Source organism: Aspergillus karnatakaensis, assembly GCF_047715665.1.
Source record: "Aspergillus karnatakaensis strain CBS 102800 unplaced genomic scaffold BJY04scaffold_1, whole genome shotgun sequence".
NCBI lineage: Eukaryota > Fungi > Ascomycota > Eurotiomycetes > Eurotiales > Aspergillaceae > Aspergillus > Aspergillus karnatakaensis.
In genome coordinates this window covers 989,724-1,005,913 of record NW_027395713.1, presented here as the reverse complement: position 1 = coordinate 1,005,913, position 16,190 = coordinate 989,724, and the positions used below count along the sequence as shown (strand labels likewise).

Genomic DNA, 16,190 nt, shown 5'->3' with positions numbered 1-16,190 from the left:
ACGTTGAACCCCAGTCTCGTACAATGAAATGGGGTATTGTCAGTTCCTCGTCTGGTCTTGCGCGAGCCCATTGTACATTCACGCCTGCGGTCCTTCAGTTCGAGAATGTCAGATAGAGAAACTGAAGCACTCAGCTCCTGCTCAAGGAGCAGTACTTAGCATCGGCTTTTTGTGCGGATGCGGTTCTTTCCCAGGTTTGTTCCGAGGTTTGTGCGGAGGATCGGCTCGTCTCGCCAAAAGTAGTTTGTAGCGCTTCGTTCATGGCACGGGAACTTAGAGGTAGTCGACGTTCCTCCACTTGAACTTCTTGTTAGCTCGATCAACAGGCCTGTTCTGGAATTGGCTGCCATGGAGCTCGAAGACCAGCTTCTTGCCCTCCTCATCCGTTTCTGCACCGCCTGCAGGATCCTTCTGTTCGGGATTGTCAGTCGCTTCCGGCAGTGGGACACAGAACCGAAAGACAGTCTGCTCCTTCGGAATAGCTGAAGACCTCGTCAGCCCCTATGAAGAACGCGTAAACAGGCAGAAACTCACTCTTCATCTCATCCCCCTCCGTAACAACAACAAACGTAAACTTCGTATCTCTCACCACAATCCCTCGAATCCCAACCCTCCCCGCACACCGACTCCTCACAACCTCCATTTCCGCGCCATGAAAGTCCGCACTGACAAGCTTACTCCCATGCGATAGTGCCGACACCAACTTCCCATCACCCTGTCCAGTCTGTTGCTGCTGGTGCTGCCACCCCCTTCCCCCAATACCCAAATCCAACACCTCGCGCATATACTCTACCCACATGCGATTTAGCTCTTTGAATATCTCATATTTACACTCCTCCTTGCTCAGTTTATAGACACCCGATTCGCGTTTCTCGCGCGCAGACAGCGGTCTCGGTTTCTGGTGCCGCAGGAAGTATTCTTTCTTGCGGAGGCGATGGAGGCGCCGCCGAGTGCGGTTGTCTGATGCGTCCGGCGAGGTAGGGCGTATGTAGAGGGGCTTTTGCTTTATGCGTTCGGTGAAGAGGGTTTCAGCGGTGGAAGGGGAGTGGGCGCGGTTTAGGAGGGTCTGCGCGATGTGTGATTTTGAGGTCGACATTTTAATAGTTTGTGAAGCGATTGATGTGGTAGTTTTGGCGCTCAGCGAGCGTATGGCATTATTTGTTGAGGTTGGAGGTTGCTAGATTGAGAGCTGATGGAATCTTTCTAAGATCGCCGCGGCGCGGGTGGGCGGGCAGGCGGAATTTGTAGCCTGCCGAAATAGGAAATCCCGTCATCTCGCCCACACTACTTGTAGTATTTCCCACGATCTATCTTGTCTATCTTGACATTGCAAACGTAGGAAAGCATTTATAAGTGACAATTGTGGTTTGACATCTTTGAACTATGTGCTACTCAAGCCCTTTGCTTGGAACAATTGTATATTTATACAACAACTACATGCTATCTAGGAAACCTTGAAATTGCAGAAAGAATCTCCCGAACAATACACAGGATGGCTTCAAACAGCTCGCTTTAGCAAGATGCTATATAGCTTTAGTCTACTCAGGCTGAGGTCTGCTAATTGTAACATCTAAATAAAGTGCATTGCTATACTTCGAAGACAGAGGAGGGTAGCGACGCGCCGTCTTAAGACCTCATCTCGGTGCTGTCTGCAGTAATCGCCGAGAAGTTAGAACAACCCAATCAATAAGGAACCTCTCTCCCATATACTTCGATCCTTTGCTGGCAAAGTAAATGACACTGGCTTGTTGAACACCTCGGTTAGAGCGTTTCCCCGCATTAGACAGAGGAGCGGCAACCATCAAGCTGGAGATACAAGCCATCACCTTCATTTCTTTAAGACCTTCTCTAACAACTGTACCTTGGCGCATCGGCAGCAGATATGGACATTCAAGTTGATGCTTTTCCTGGTCTTCCTCGCTTCCCAGATGATGTTCCAACGGCACCTCTACTTCGGTTATCGCTGAAGGACTTGCTCGCCGGAAGCAAAGCCGAAGTCCAGCGCTTGGTCAAAGCTTGCGAGGACCTTGGATTCTTCTACCTCGATCTTCGGGACGCGGGGACGACAACGCATATTCTCGAAGATGCGGATAAGCTGTTCGAGATTGGAGCTGATTTGTTTGAGCTCCCTTTGGATGAGAAACAGAAGTATGATCTCAGCAGCAAGAAGTCGTACTTCGGATATAAGGCACAAGGTGCGGCCGTTGTTGATCGGCAGGGTAATCTAGATCGGAATGAATTCTATAACGTCAGCCGAGGCCCTGTATCTTGGTCAATATTGTACTTAGTCTTCACAGGTTTCCAAAGACGATATCATGGGTGTATCCAAGCCTCTTCCCGCACCGGACATTCTCAACAACAGTCGTGACACCCTAAAGTCGTTTATGGGGCGCTCCCACTCTATTGTCACTCTAATCCTCAATCTTCTGAATACAAACCTGGGTCTTCCGGAGAGCACCCTAGCCAACGTCCATCGCCTCCATGCCGTAAGCGGCGACCAAGTCCGTTTCATCAAAGCTCCTCCTCAACCGCAAGATGATCGCCGTACCGCTCTAGGTGAGCATACAGACTTTGGCAGTGTGACAATCCTCTTCAACCGTCTCGGAGGCCTGCAGGTCCTTCCACCCGGTGCCGATGAAACTTGGCTGCATGTGCGACCTATTCCCGGACACGCAATTATCAACCTCGGCGACGCGATGGTAAAGTTTACAAATGGATTACTCCGGTCAAATATCCACCGTGTTGTTGCTCCACCTGGCGAGCAGGCAAATAGTACGCGGTATAGTCTGGTTTATTTTGCGAGGCCGGAGGATGATGTACGACTGCGACGCTTGGAAGGGTCTTCGCGCATTCCGGAGATGGAGGCAGGAATAGTTGAGGAAGACATCAATAGTAAAGACTGGATCATCCGTCGTGCGCTGGGCCGGAGGATTGACGTGCCTGATATTGAGTATGAGAAGTCAGCGGGGACGGAGATGTTGAGCAGGAGGTTGAAGGCTTAGTTCGATCGTCCGGAAAAGCCGCACGTCGCAGCTCATTCTCTCTTAGCCTTAGATGAGTTGATTGCGTGGTGGTTGTACCTAGCTGTGAGACTGAAGCCACCGCGAGAGGTGGGTGACTCAAAGCGTTGTTCTTTCTGCCTTTACTTCACAACCCTCTCCTCCACTCCTCAACAAACACTTTCTTCAGTTCATCCCATTGCCTTCACATCATTTTGGACAAAATGCGCCAGCGGTACTTTATTCTGCAGGCAGAATTCTGTTTCTCCAGCATGTTTCAGATCATCTTTTCTAGGTATACATTCTTCTCTACAAACACCCATCGCAGCAACACATTCATCATAAAGGTGTTTCAGACACTACAACCAAGCTCTACTCAGCAGCGACGATCTATGTGTTAAGCTCACAAAGCTCCTTTCTGGTTACCCTCTGGCTTTATACTCCTATCCATTACTATCCACTCTCTTCTATGATTACAGCACGTCCCGTCAAACATGGCGCTTGACTACCTCTTCGAAGAGAAAAGCAATAACGATGCCTCCACCCCGAGCAGCCCACGCTCTTGGGTGGCAAGTCCACCAGGGACACCCCTTCCGTGGGTAGACAACTCGCCAATAACCACACCAGGGAGTTCCTGTAAGGCTTGTCTATCCGGATCTAGGTTCTAGCTAACCTTAGATGATTGGCAGTTCCAAGTGAAAGTGCAGAACATCGTGCCTCTTTCGTCGACCCTATCCAGCATAGTCCTTCGACCCAAATCAAGCGGCACTCAGGCAAGGAGAAACCATCCTTTGAAGAAGATCCAATTGCCGAGATTGCGGCCAGAAGAAAGGCTTTCATATCATCAAACTGGGATATAATCCGACCTCTCCTGGGACACAACAGTCCTGCTGGCTGTCCATTAGTGACTGAAGGTGCCGAAGCCATTCAGACCAGGCCCTACATTGCGCTGAACCGCCAGCCGCCTGGGTAAGTATTACCATCTGGGGAGAGTTTGGCTGCAGTTGGCTAATATTCAGTTGCTCTAGACTTCGAGGAACCCTTAAACCATACCAATTGAAAGGCTTATCATGGCTACTACATCTACGAAACAACGGTATGGGTGCCATTCTGGGAGATGATATGGGACTTGGAAAGACGCTGCAGACTCTTTCTCTTTTTCAGTACGTAAAAGACCATGAGGCGCTCAACGATCCCAAGTTTTTAGTCGTCTGTCCTTTGAGCGTGTTGAGTACCTGGATATCCGAGATATCGAAATGGACAACAGGGTTTACGACACTTGCATACCACGGAAATAAAGAGGATAAGGAGAGGCTGCGACGAATCTTCAGAGAGCAGAGCAACAAGCCTGTAAACATCGTTCTGACATCGTATGAGACCCTTTGCACCGACAAGTTCTTCTTCCAAAAGACGACTTGGAGCCATGTGGTACTCGACGAAGGACATCGTATCAAGAACTGCAAAGCCCGGCGAACTCAATCTATCTACAAACTCAAGGCACAGTATGAACTGGTACTCACGGGGCAAGTGCACATTTTTCAGCTTGCTGATCCACCTTTGTTAACATTGTATCATGTAGCACTCCTATTCAGAATAACTTGTCCGAGCTATGGTCGATCCTGCACTGGCTGTACCCGGACGTTTTCGTCCCCTCATCCGCGAAGCAGTTCGAAAAGGCATTTTCGTTGAGCGACGGGAAATTTGACAGCCAATTTCTGAGTCATGTGTCCCGTTTCTTGGGGTTGATCATGCTCCGACGAACAAAAGGCTCCAGCGAAGTTGGTTTTAGCATCCCTCGAAAGAAAGAAATCGTGCTATCGGTGCCTCTGACAGACCTTCAGTTATCCTGGTACCACAGGATTCTGACAGGAGTTGACACGTCTGTGGTCAACAAAGAACGCACAATCTCTACCGGGCCGATGCAGCCAGCGCATGCTCACGCCAGTGCAACACCGAACTTTGCAGAATTTATCAACCTCACAAATGAGGAGTGGGAGGCACAGCAGGCGACCAGTGCTCAGAAGAAGAAGAAGCTTGCAATAACGACAAACACATTGATGGAGCTGCGGAAGGTAAATTCCCCAATCTTCCACATGTTTACAGGCTCGTCTGACTTTATAGTGCTCGATTCATCCATATCTTCTTGTAGATGCCCTGCCCGAAGAGTATCACATTGGTCCACATATTGTCGAATCGTCCGGCAAATTTATCGTTCTGCAGAAGCTGGTGCACCAGTTCGTGACCGTGGAGCGCAAGAAGATTATCATTTTCTCTGGTTTTGACCAAGCTCTCAACCTCTGCGAGGACCTACTGGAGATGGAGCGTGCAGAGTCACGGTTCCAGTACGTCCGTCTAGATGGTAGCACCTCGGCCGCATGGAGAAAGCTGTCCGTATTTCTTTTCCAGAACGACCCACACTATAAGGTATTCTTGCTCTCAATTCGTGCTGGTGGAGAGGGCCTCAATCTTATCAGCTCATCGACTGTCATATTTCTTGATGATGACTGGAACCCTCAAGTAATGCGGCAAGCTGAGTCCCGAGTGCACAGAATTGGCCAGACTCAACCCGTGACGATCTTTCGGCTTCATTCGAAGGGGACGGTTGAGGATCAGATGCGCCGACGCCTGGCAAAAAAAGCGTATCTCTCGGATAAAGTCATGCAAAGGCCAGGCAGCGGTGTACACAATGCCATTCTTCTCGATGAGGAGGACGAGCAGGAGATTTCGCTTATGCCGACGGAAGATATAGTCTCCGATACCTACAATGCAACGAATCTCGCATGCTCAAGCCTTCAGACTATTTTGGGGTCCTGTTCCATTGACGAGATCTCAGCACAGCAAATGTCCCCAGTCGAGCAACAGGAATGGCTGCGGCGATCAGAGCGGGTGAGGACAAACATATTCAACGGAGAGAAAGTAAACACGAAGGCCCGAGGACACTCGGTGTATGAAGAGACTGTTCTTGGGGTCTCGAAGGCCTCACGACGCATTGGAATGTCTCGGACTGTTATGATCGGCGAATGGGAGGTTTCAAGGGAGAGTGTAGAAGCCGCAAGTTTACCAAGCCCTACCTTTCCAAAGGCAAAGCCCAAGATAAAACAAGGGAAAGTGAACACCACTGTAGGTCATCATACCTCTCACCTCATCCATCGCTCGCTAACATGTGCCAGTCCTGCTTCCTGTGTCATCACCAGGACGCAATTCCCTGCCAAATTTGCCCGAGATCTTTTCATCTTGAGTGTCTCGATGGATCAGACGACGACTATGATTACACCAGAAAAGGTATGGCTATGACCTGCCCTCATCACCGCTGCTACACTTGTGAGAAGACCGCCACAGAAGCTGGAAGGCTGCTCTTAAGCTGCCTGGTTTGCCCGCGGGCCTACTGTGAAAGCTGTTTAGACTGGGGGCGGACCGTGTTTGTTGGGGCTGATCCCGGGGCAAAGGCTCGAGACTATGTCCCAAGCAACGCGTTTTTCATCGAATGTTCTTCCTGTCGCGGCTCGGGACGTAAAAGGCAGAAAACTTATGATCAACCCGAGTCCACCAAGCGAGCGAGATTGCGCTGATCGGCTGGTAATTGGAGAACATTGGAGAAACTATATCTAGTGATGTACTACCGAAACTAACAGGAGATTGACATACAATAGCTTCAATAGCTAGCCTGCGAATGACGAAGAGTATCCCCAACCAAAAAAACCTCATCGTATCCACCCAGACACTCTATCCCCGTCGCCATCTTGTCGATAGCTCTTTCCCTAGATAATTATCTCGAGAGAGGAAGGTACGATGGCCTCAATTATTCAAAACAGGAAGGAACGACCAGGGGTTGGCTTCTTTACTATAATTAGACTTTAGGGAAGGTAGTCCTAGCTGAAGTCTCTTATGGAACCTTACATCAAATCTCAAGAAAATGGTACTTGTCGCTGAACTTCGAAGTCACACTTGGAGGATGAGAGAACCAAGTACGGCTGTGTTCACATCTTACAACCTCGGGCCGAGTTAGTCTGGAGACTCTATCTACGTTTTTCTTCACAATGTTTACTTCTGCTAGAAAAGTGCCAACCCACGGAGCCAAGATTTTTAGGTAGCCTTGCTTGGTAGCGAAAAATGTACGTGGAGGGCTTGGAGCTTTACTTCTTCCCCGCAATACTTCCCCTCTTTCCTCAGCACCCAATTCTCAAGTAAGCCAGGTTTGTAGATGTCGGTGAATTATTTGGATGACTTACTAACATGGGTATAGGAGTTCTTCTGCCGGCTTAGTGATGTCTATCCGGTACCCATCCCTCAACAAAATGTTGCTGAGGGCTTCGAGGATAGCGACCAACTATCTTCGCAGGAGCCGAGGATGTTCGCGACAGGCCTTTTCATCAATATCAGACACACACCCCAACGTCCAATCCAGCCAAAGCAAACGCACCTCTCCCCTCAGACCTCAAGCACATCCATGTGTAGATATCGAAGCTCGGCATTGCGCTGAGAGCCTCCTTTCCTCCCTTCCCTTGATCCGCTATCTCCGCACCGTCAGCACAACCACTCCTCAAAACAACCCCATCTACACTGAGAGCCGCCCCTTGCGCACAATGCACCCCTCTGCACAAGCAACCCATCTTATCACGACCTCTATCTTGGCTCCCTTAAAGCTCCCCACCGACCCAATCTTCTTCCTCAGGGGCTCCTCACCATCAACACAAACACTATCATCGCACCCCTCCATAATCGCAATCTGTTACATAGGCACCCACCTAACCGGTCATGCGGGCTATGTGCACGGTGGCATGTCATTCATACTCTTCGATGATGTCTTTGCGCGTCTTGCAGCTGATATATTCGAGAGTGGAATCGGGATGACGGTGGACATGGGTGTGGAGTTTCAGGCAAAAGCGGTGCCGGAAAGGGTTTATGTTTACAGAGCATGGGTTGAGAAGAAGGAGGGGAGGAAGGTTTGGTTCAGAGGGGAGATGAGGTCCTTACAGCATTTCGAGGCGCCCAATATGAAGGGAAGGGAGGCTGCGGCGAGTGATGAGGTGAGTATGGAGGAGAAAGAAGGGGTTCTTGTTTCAGAGGCCAGGGGGCTTTTTGTTGAGCCTAGAGATACAAAGGTGAGTACTTACAGATACTACTACACTAAAGGTACTCCCATCTCCATGATCCAGTAATACTGATTGCTATTATTCAAAAACAGGGCATGGTCCGGTTATATCCATAAAGATCTCAATATTAAGGGCATTGCATAGAGATGACAGGCAACAACATGGCTTAACCTTCTATAAGATACGTATCGAGCATCTCACCCGCAGCACCCGCCTAATAACCTACCCACCTACGTAATTCAACGCAGCCCCCCCGCGCGCCACGATGCCGGCTCCTCATTATCTTCCACATCCATCCATCGTCCCACGCTGGCATAATTCCACCCCAACTGCTTTTTTGACCCTTCGTCGTACAGAAAACCATCAATTTCAGCCTAGCCTCTCTTCGGAAATCATTTCCTTGAAGCTAAGTCCAAAATCAGCCCAAGAAATCGGTTACACAGATCGAGATCTACTGGCCCTGATCGGCGACTGGTAGATCTATGGAGCCACAGATCGCCATTTTCGGCTCCGAGCTCTAGCTGTGAGGGGGAGATATAAACAAGGGGTAGAAGGGCGTTGCACGGCGTCGCTTGCCTTGACTTTTTTTAGGAGGGGTTGTGTCACGTAGAAATGTCGAGATATTAGGTTGTGCTTCCGAATTGCCGGGTACTGCGCATGCGAGCCGAGTAGACGTGCTGAGGAAACCTTAGTTGGAGATAATAGAGTTTGCAGTGCGTCTAATGTTGGTTGTTGAGTTCAGTCTGATATGATCTCCAGGAGTGGTGGTTTGCGATGAGGGAGTGGGTTTGAGCCCTAATGCGGTTGGTTGTGAGAAGTGGATGCATTAATTGATGGGTTCGAATGTTGCCTGATATCTCATATTTGGGGATGCTGTGTCTCACAGTCTTTAGTCATAGGATATTAACGGACGGTGGGGGTTTAGCGGAGGATGAGAGTTTGGCTGAAGGGAGCTGAGAGTCTGAGAGGTATGCGGATGTATATTCCAGGGAGGTCTGTGTGTAGAGCGTGGTATGTGCGCAAGGGCCCGTGAGCGGCTTGATTAGTGTTTTGCATATATCAGATCTACCGTAGGACTGGTATAGCAGTACAGCTGTACGGATGCTACGTGCAGTGTCCGAAAGGTTGATTCTCCGGTGCAGCTTCAAGTTGAGTTTCCAAATAAATGTACAATGTAGATCATCCGGGAGCAATGATGCAATTTTCGCAAGGATTATACGAGAAAGCTACATACTAGGAGTAGCGAGTAGTTCGCCGGTGTCGTTAGCTGCTGTTTCAATGCTGGATACGAGCATGCGCTTCGAGTTCGAACTTTGGAAGCTTCCGTACTCCGTCAAAGTCTTTAAAGTCTGCAACAGTAGTAGTTCCTTTGCTGCCGTCAAGCGTGTCATTGAAAACTCAACAACAGGCAGACGATCTAACCAATAGCAGGAAAGACCTGACTCGCAGCTGCTTGCTCACATCTCAGCCTGGACGGATCTTCGCATCCATGGACCAATCTGGCTATCTCGATTGTGCGAAGTGGAGGCGTGGGGAACAGCCCTGGGCGTCTTGGCGGCGAGCTCATCTATCTCCAACAACCGTTTCGACAAGGAGATGAACACGGAGAACCGACTCCAATATCAAGACGATCTTTTGCAATGATGTCAATTGCAAACATACTGCAGTACGGCCTCCGTCACTTCGAATCCTCTCATTCTCCAACTGCCAACAACGCCTTCATCAAGCCTCACTGACCGTTAACGGAGACGGAGGATCGAAAACGGCCCCATGAGACGTGTAAGATTGGCGCGCGTCCGGGACGATATAGAATTTCCCCGAAGAATCCCCACGGCGAAGCTCAGGCCGAGGAGCCGACAAGCAAGCCTAGCACAGGATGCACAGCGTCATTATAATAGCAAAGTATTAATGCATCATGCTCCTCGTCACACGGATCTAGCCAATGGCAGCCTGATTGCTTGCGCCGATGATGAAAGTCGTTGAGATGGCGTCTATTCGTCACTTTCTGCAGTGCTTGCATATGTGCGTGTGCGTGTGCCTGAGCCGATGTGCAAGCCAGGGTGATTGTCAGCGTTGTACCGGTTCGTACCCGATTGTTTGAGCCAGGAGCTATTGGGATGTTCGTTTTTCTGTACGCCGTCCCTCCGAAAGGCGTTATGGGCTATGGCTGGAGGCAGTGGCAGGATCGGGTATGGGGTCCGGGAGTGGAACGGAAGGATCACTTTGTGGATGTAACGCGTCCTTGAGATTAATATACATTGAGTTTAATTTATTTTGAGCGCTGGGGGGTGATTGGTGGCTGTTGTTGAGGTTGGCGTTGGGATGCTGGGATTGTATAGAGGGAGTCAGAGCACTCGTATGATAGTTAGTGAACTATCGCTGTTGTTGATTGGTAATATTGGTGAGACTCTTAGCAGTGAGTCTTCGCCAGTACAAGGCGAAGAAGAGAGACAAGCGATAACCTTAACAGGAACGAGCTGCAGTCTAAAAATTGGACTGGGTGCATTGGCGGCCCTTTTTTTCAGGCTGCCATCGGCTCGTTGCCAACTTGCGTGGGATGTCTGCGCCGCAATAATGATCAGGAGGAGCTCGGATAAAGGCGTTCAGATGACAATAATCTCGCAGCCACAGTCTTCTCGAAATCGACAATCTCTTGATCTTGAGCAGGGGGGCCAGGATCTAATTGGTGATAAGGAGAAAGCCCTGTGCAGGGAGGAGGGCCAAACAGAGACGCTCATAAATGCCACACACCGAAAATTGTAGGTAGGCTTACCAGACGGCAAGGGTGGAAGGTGGCACTACTTTGGCATCACATCTACAGGAGCTACTACTCATCAATAATTTGTTTCTTTTAGAGAGCATCAGATCGCTCTCCCTCTCGGGAGAAGGCTGAGGAGTCTAGCCAATTAATTGCAACATGCCTGGCTGGTGGTCTTGAATCTTTCATCGGCCTCTCCACCTCAGCGTGATCTTCTCCTTAATCATCAATCAATCCCCTTTCCCCTCCCCATCTCCACTCTCTCCCTGCTCGGGTTGTCCTCTCTCCCTTTCCCTTTCTCCCATCTCCTGATTATTATTTCCATTCTGTCTTCGAGAAGCACCTGCGACAAGCTTAGCCTTGAACAGTCCTGGCAGTTCTTCGGCGAGAGACCATCAACCTTGCAGCAGCTAGCCAAGCCACTTGCGTGCGAGTTTACCTCGCAGTCCGCCTCTAGCAAAGTTCCACGAACCCCCCTGATCCTCCTCCATCGACCCCCCGTCTGGCTTCTTTAAGCTTGGCCTAGTCACTGGACCCGCCGTTGCTGTGGCCTGCCTTTTAGGCGCATCCTACTTTCGCGCGAAACTCCCGACCTGCTGGGCCCTGACTCTCGACCGACCCTTTTTTTGCAAAAGAAAATTGTGCTGCTTGCTCTCTCGACCCGCTGTCGCTGTGAAGATAGCTTCGATCACCATTGAGATTCTCCATCCCTTCCCACTCCGGTAGATCTCTCAGCAACCTCCTCCAGAATGGCTTCAAAGGTAGGGCACCTATTTATCCTTCCTTCCGTCTCCCCGTGCCTCACCTCCTTTCCCCTTCCGACCTACGCCCGTCCAACGTCATCCTGAACACTGATGGCCGTCACTTTGCGAGGGAGAAAATCAAAAAGACGCGAAGCTTTGGCTAACGGTTATGCTCTCCCTAGTTCCTACGAGAGTACAAGTTGGTTGTTGTCGGTGGCGGTGGTGTCGGAAAGTCCTGCTTGACAATCCAATTGATTCAGAGTCACTTCGTGGATGAATATGACCCAACAATTGAAGGTTCGCTTTGCGTCCCATAACCGTCCGATCGTGTCGCTCACCCAGTCTCTCTGGAACAGATTCATACCGCAAGCAGTGCGTTATCGACGATGAGGTCGCCCTGTTAGACGTCCTAGATACCGCCGGTCAGGAAGAATACTCAGCCATGCGTGAACAATATATGCGAACGGGCGAAGGTTTCCTCCTTGTTTACTCGATAACGTCGCGCCAATCGTTCGAAGAAATCATGACATTCCAACAACAAATTCTCCGTGTCAAGGACAAGGACTATTTCCCCATCATCGTCGTCGGTAACAAATGCGATCTCGAGAAGGAGCGTGTGGTCACGGAACAAGGTCGGTGATCGCGCAATCTATCTGCACAAACAGTACTAATGCCTTATTTACAGAGGGCGAGGCTCTGGCCCGACAGTTCGGCTGCAAGTTCATTGAAACCTCCGCCAAGTCCCGCATCAACGTCGAGAACGCCTTCTACGACCTTGTCCGCGAAATCCGCCGGTACAACAAGGAGATGTCTTCCTACCCATCCGGCTCAGGCGCCTTCGGCGCCCGCGCCCCAGACAACAAGTTAGACGTGAGCGAGCCCGGCGAGAGCGCCGGTTGCTGCGGCAAATGTATTGTTATGTAATTCGGTAGGCGTTGGGTTCAAAAGGATGCATGCACAAGCACAAGCACACAAGTTGAGAGACGAAGGGAAGATTCACCATAGATAAGCCTCGATCTCGCCCAGTCGACGGGGTTTGCGGTCTGTGACCTTGGCTTTTCCATTATTTCTTTTTATACCATCTACCATACGACGCTCGCCTGCCCGCTGGGCTCGCCATATCGCCCATCAGATGATGATCGACCGGCCTCTATTACGCCGTCACCGTCGGTCATCCTTCCATGAATTGTTTCGATTCCCCCTCTGTCTGTTTCCTTGCTGTCTCGATCTATGTTATTACTATTACCATCTTCTCTTGATATCTGCTATATTTTGGAAAGTTAGTCTTTTCCTTTTTCACGACGATTCCTCTGGAGTGCGAGGAACCGTGTCGAGCATGCCAATAGATTTGTGCTATTATATACGTATATGTCTTGTCATTTCTTGCTTGACTTGACTGCATTTTTGATTGACTTGGTTGCATACGTACGTACATCTTCAGCATAAATTTCTCAGCTATATTATTGCATCCCTTTGCAATTTTGAAAGCTTCTGCTCTTCCTGTTCGTTGCCGAGTTTCTTTGTAATCACTCTGCAGATAGCTTCGCCCCAGAGCCTAAATTTTAACGGAAGCAGGATAAAAAAGGTCTACTATCATGCGTTGAGTTTCGTGCTCCATCAATCATATTGAGCCGCCATCATAACTCCGCACTTCAGCCCGGATATCCGAAGTTTCTAACCCAGGGGAGTAAGTATCTAAACTGTTTTAAGATCCAAAAATGGCGAGTATGTTTAATACAACCCGCCGCCTGTTTATAGCCAGATTAGACTAGAGTAGATATCCTTTATTCAAAACCTATTGCGAATGCGCGATACCCTCATCATCAGATGGTGTATCCAGCTCATCCTCCGTCGAGACCCTCTTTCCCTGCACCTCGCGCTCGACCTCCTCGACAAGGGAGTCCAAAAACTCCTTATCTGTTCCCACCAAGGTAACTGTATTTCTCTTCTTCTGCCACCGCGGATAACTTCCAACCTTAATCCCCTTGTGCGCAGTCTTCGCTGCCAACTCCGTCAGATACGGCGCAACTGCACTCTCCGGAAGCGGCGTGCTAAACAAGTACCGATAGATACCCTTTCCTTCCGGATTCACGAGTCTCGGCAGCAATGACGGGCGGAGATTATCGAGGAGTCGTTCAAAGAGACGCGGGACCCCAGGAAGGATGTGCACGTTTCCGTTGACGACGGCAATAGGAACCCACATGTCCTCTGCGACGAAGACGGCTTGTTGTTCTAAGGGTATGTTTTCATCGTGCGGGATCTCAACCATGCGGAGCTTGGCTGTGAGGGCGGGGGAGGGCGTGTCCCAGTCGAAGTTTGGTTGGCCAGGGTGCGGTTTTGAGAGTTTCTTCATGCGCGCGAAGGCATCGTCATGGAGTTTTAGTTTGAGGCCGAAGGCTTTGGAGATAGATTCGTAGGTTATGTCGTCGTGACTGTTGGACAACTAGCATGTTAGCATTGTGTAGACTGAAAGATCTGGTAGGCTAGGGGAGGAGAGGGCGGGCGCACGTCGGACCAATTCCTCCACTTGTCACGACAAAGTCGTAGTTCTTGCTCATGCGTCTGACGGCTTCAATGATCTCGTCTTCCTCGTCGGCGATAACTTCCACGCGCTTTAGCTGGATTCCGAGAGAGAAGCAGAAGCGGGCGAAGAAGGCGGAGTTCGTGTCGACGGTCTGAATCCAAGGTATTGATCAGCATTGCCTCGGACCTTCCACAACGTCATAAGCACTCTTATAGATGCTAGCGTACCTTTCCACCAAGCACCTCATCACCAATGATCAGGCATGCCGCCGTGTGTATCGTCTTGCCGACTGCAGATGATGTCATTTTGGGAGCGAGGCCACGCGACGGAGAAAGGGGGGACGAGGAGGCGAATGAAGCAGACTGGCGGGTGAAAGGTGGACGGTATAAATGGCGTGTGAGCTGTGTGAGTCGAGAGAACATGAAGAAAGGAGTGAGCGGTAGAATGAAGAGCACAAAATGTGGGCGGGAGGAAGAGGAGAGGAGAGGTCTCCAGGGTTGCCAAGTCGGAGTTCTGCTCTCGCCGCAAGGTGGGGTGGCCTACGACGACGTGATCAATCTCCCCGTTTGCGTCCACTCCACGTTCTGTTCCTTTTCTTGCATCAGTTATTTTATATCTTTTGCAGTGGTCACCTTGGCTTGCGAGCAAAATCTCGATCGCTTTTCTCAGTTCCTCGCTCTACGACGAAAAGATGGTGAGCCTCTGAGTGCCCCGCACTGCCATCCGACAACGGACTGGGGTAATTTGCTAACCACAAGACCTATTCGGTTGAGCGTTATAGTCCTCCGAGTCGCGATTATATACCTTCTCTCCGGAGACGAAGGAGAGGCTCCGCAAGTTTCGCTTGGGAACGTCGCGCGCGAAGGAGCCGCAAGCCGTAATCTGTACGTCCATCCGACACAAGATAACAATGATGCGCGCACAATAGTCACTATGCACGGGCGCAACCTACTATAGAGGCTCATGGCTGACCCTATGCGACGTAGACATTATCGACGCTAAGAACCAGGAAATACGCGCAGAAGATGGTGAAGTCTACACGAGGATGGAGGATCTAGCAGATGAGTTGCCGGAGTCATCTCCGCGATTTATTCTTCTCAGTTACCCTCTGACTCTAGTATGTGCTCTTGATGAACATCACGCGTTGCGATACCTTTCTAGCGTCCTTTCTAACCATGCTTAGGGCTCCGGCCGCCTCTCCGTCCCATACGTCCTCCTCTACTACCTTCCCGAGAACTGCAATCCGTCGCAGCGCATGACGTACGCAGGTGCCGTGGAGCTCATGCGGAACACGGCGGAGGTTCTACGCGTCATTGAGGTTGAGAGCGAAGATGATATTCTATCTATTGAATCGAAGCTGCAGAGCCAAGATTAGACTGGGCAGGATATATTGCGACACGGAACTGCGCAAGCGTGAATAGTCTCTGAAGTGGCTTTTAAAGTGGCTTTTGGAGTAGCCCACGACATTCAGCGACTCTTAATGTCTAAGACTAGTCGGCGACAAGGACCGGCGCATGGGTGATACTGCAGCTAATAGCGGGTTTTTATGCCGAATGCATAATATATATTTTTGATACCTAACACCTACATACTTTGACATTAATCAGTCATGTCCTTGCAATTCCAAGCCCAATCAATAAAGAAGTAGCAACTGTTGCGATACATCATCAGCGACGAGTACTTGCTGTTTGATTGACCCCCTATGGCCCATTCATACAGGATATTCTAAGTGCTTGTAGCAACCCATGTCATACAAAACGCAGGCACGAACTTTCATCCTATAAGACCACCAGTCGGCTTCTCGAATTTGCGAGCTTGTACAGCACAAACATACATCTGGAGGCTCTAAGAATATCTTAGCAATTGTATGGGGATAGCACCTCCTAGTAAATACGCCACAGCTAACCGCACATAGTCCGATTTAGTAGGGCCAGGGTGAGTAGTACCTTTACTATTACTGCCTATGATCCACAGCTGTGGACAGGCTCTCCGCTACTAAGCATAATAAAGGACATCGCAATGTTCTACTTTTGATCCGCGTTCAGAGTATATGTAGACCTGATTTGGGTTCAT

At 49.9% G+C, this 16,190-nt stretch overlaps 4 protein-coding genes across 4 annotated transcripts; 2 read left to right on the top strand and 2 right to left on the bottom strand.

The window, feature by feature from the left end:
• Positions 1-273: 273 nt before the first annotated feature.
• BJY04DRAFT_212636 (RNase P/RNase MRP complex subunit) lies at positions 274-1,096 on the bottom strand (the record flags this gene model as incomplete). The annotated part of the gene is made up of 2 exons (XM_073714638.1): positions 274-482; positions 535-1,096. The coding sequence occupies 2 exons, from the start codon at positions 1,094-1,096 to the stop codon at positions 274-276; spliced, it is 771 nt and encodes a 256-aa protein (XP_073577420.1).
• Positions 1,097-1,882: 786 nt separating this feature from the next.
• Positions 1,883-6,568, top strand: BJY04DRAFT_204447 (putative oxidoreductase, 2OG-Fe(II) oxygenase family; the record flags this gene model as incomplete). Its single annotated transcript, XM_073713492.1, has 8 exons — positions 1,883-2,248; positions 2,298-3,001; positions 3,553-3,635; positions 3,773-3,968; positions 4,028-4,198; positions 4,579-5,071; positions 5,121-6,123; positions 6,282-6,568. The coding sequence occupies 8 exons, from the start codon at positions 1,883-1,885 to the stop codon at positions 6,566-6,568; spliced, it is 3,303 nt and encodes a 1,100-aa protein (XP_073577419.1).
• Positions 6,569-10,950: 4,382 nt separating this feature from the next.
• BJY04DRAFT_5258 (Ras family protein) lies at positions 10,951-12,669 on the top strand. The gene is made up of 4 exons (XM_073720566.1): positions 10,951-11,611; positions 11,776-11,890; positions 11,950-12,225; positions 12,279-12,669. Exons 1-4 carry the CDS (start codon positions 11,600-11,602, stop codon positions 12,515-12,517), a joined length of 642 nt encoding a protein of 213 aa, XP_073577418.1. The 5' UTR covers positions 10,951-11,599; the 3' UTR covers positions 12,518-12,669.
• A 519-nt stretch (positions 12,670-13,188) lies between these two features.
• Positions 13,189-14,639, bottom strand: BJY04DRAFT_5239 (flavin adenine dinucleotide pyrophosphatase). The gene is made up of 3 exons (XM_073720563.1): positions 14,345-14,639; positions 14,102-14,268; positions 13,189-14,025 (listed from the first exon to the last, which is right to left on the bottom strand). The coding sequence occupies exons 1-3, from the start codon at positions 14,537-14,539 to the stop codon at positions 13,389-13,391; spliced, it is 999 nt and encodes a 332-aa protein (XP_073577417.1). The 5' UTR covers positions 14,540-14,639; the 3' UTR covers positions 13,189-13,388.
• Positions 14,640-16,190: the final 1,551 nt, after the last annotated feature.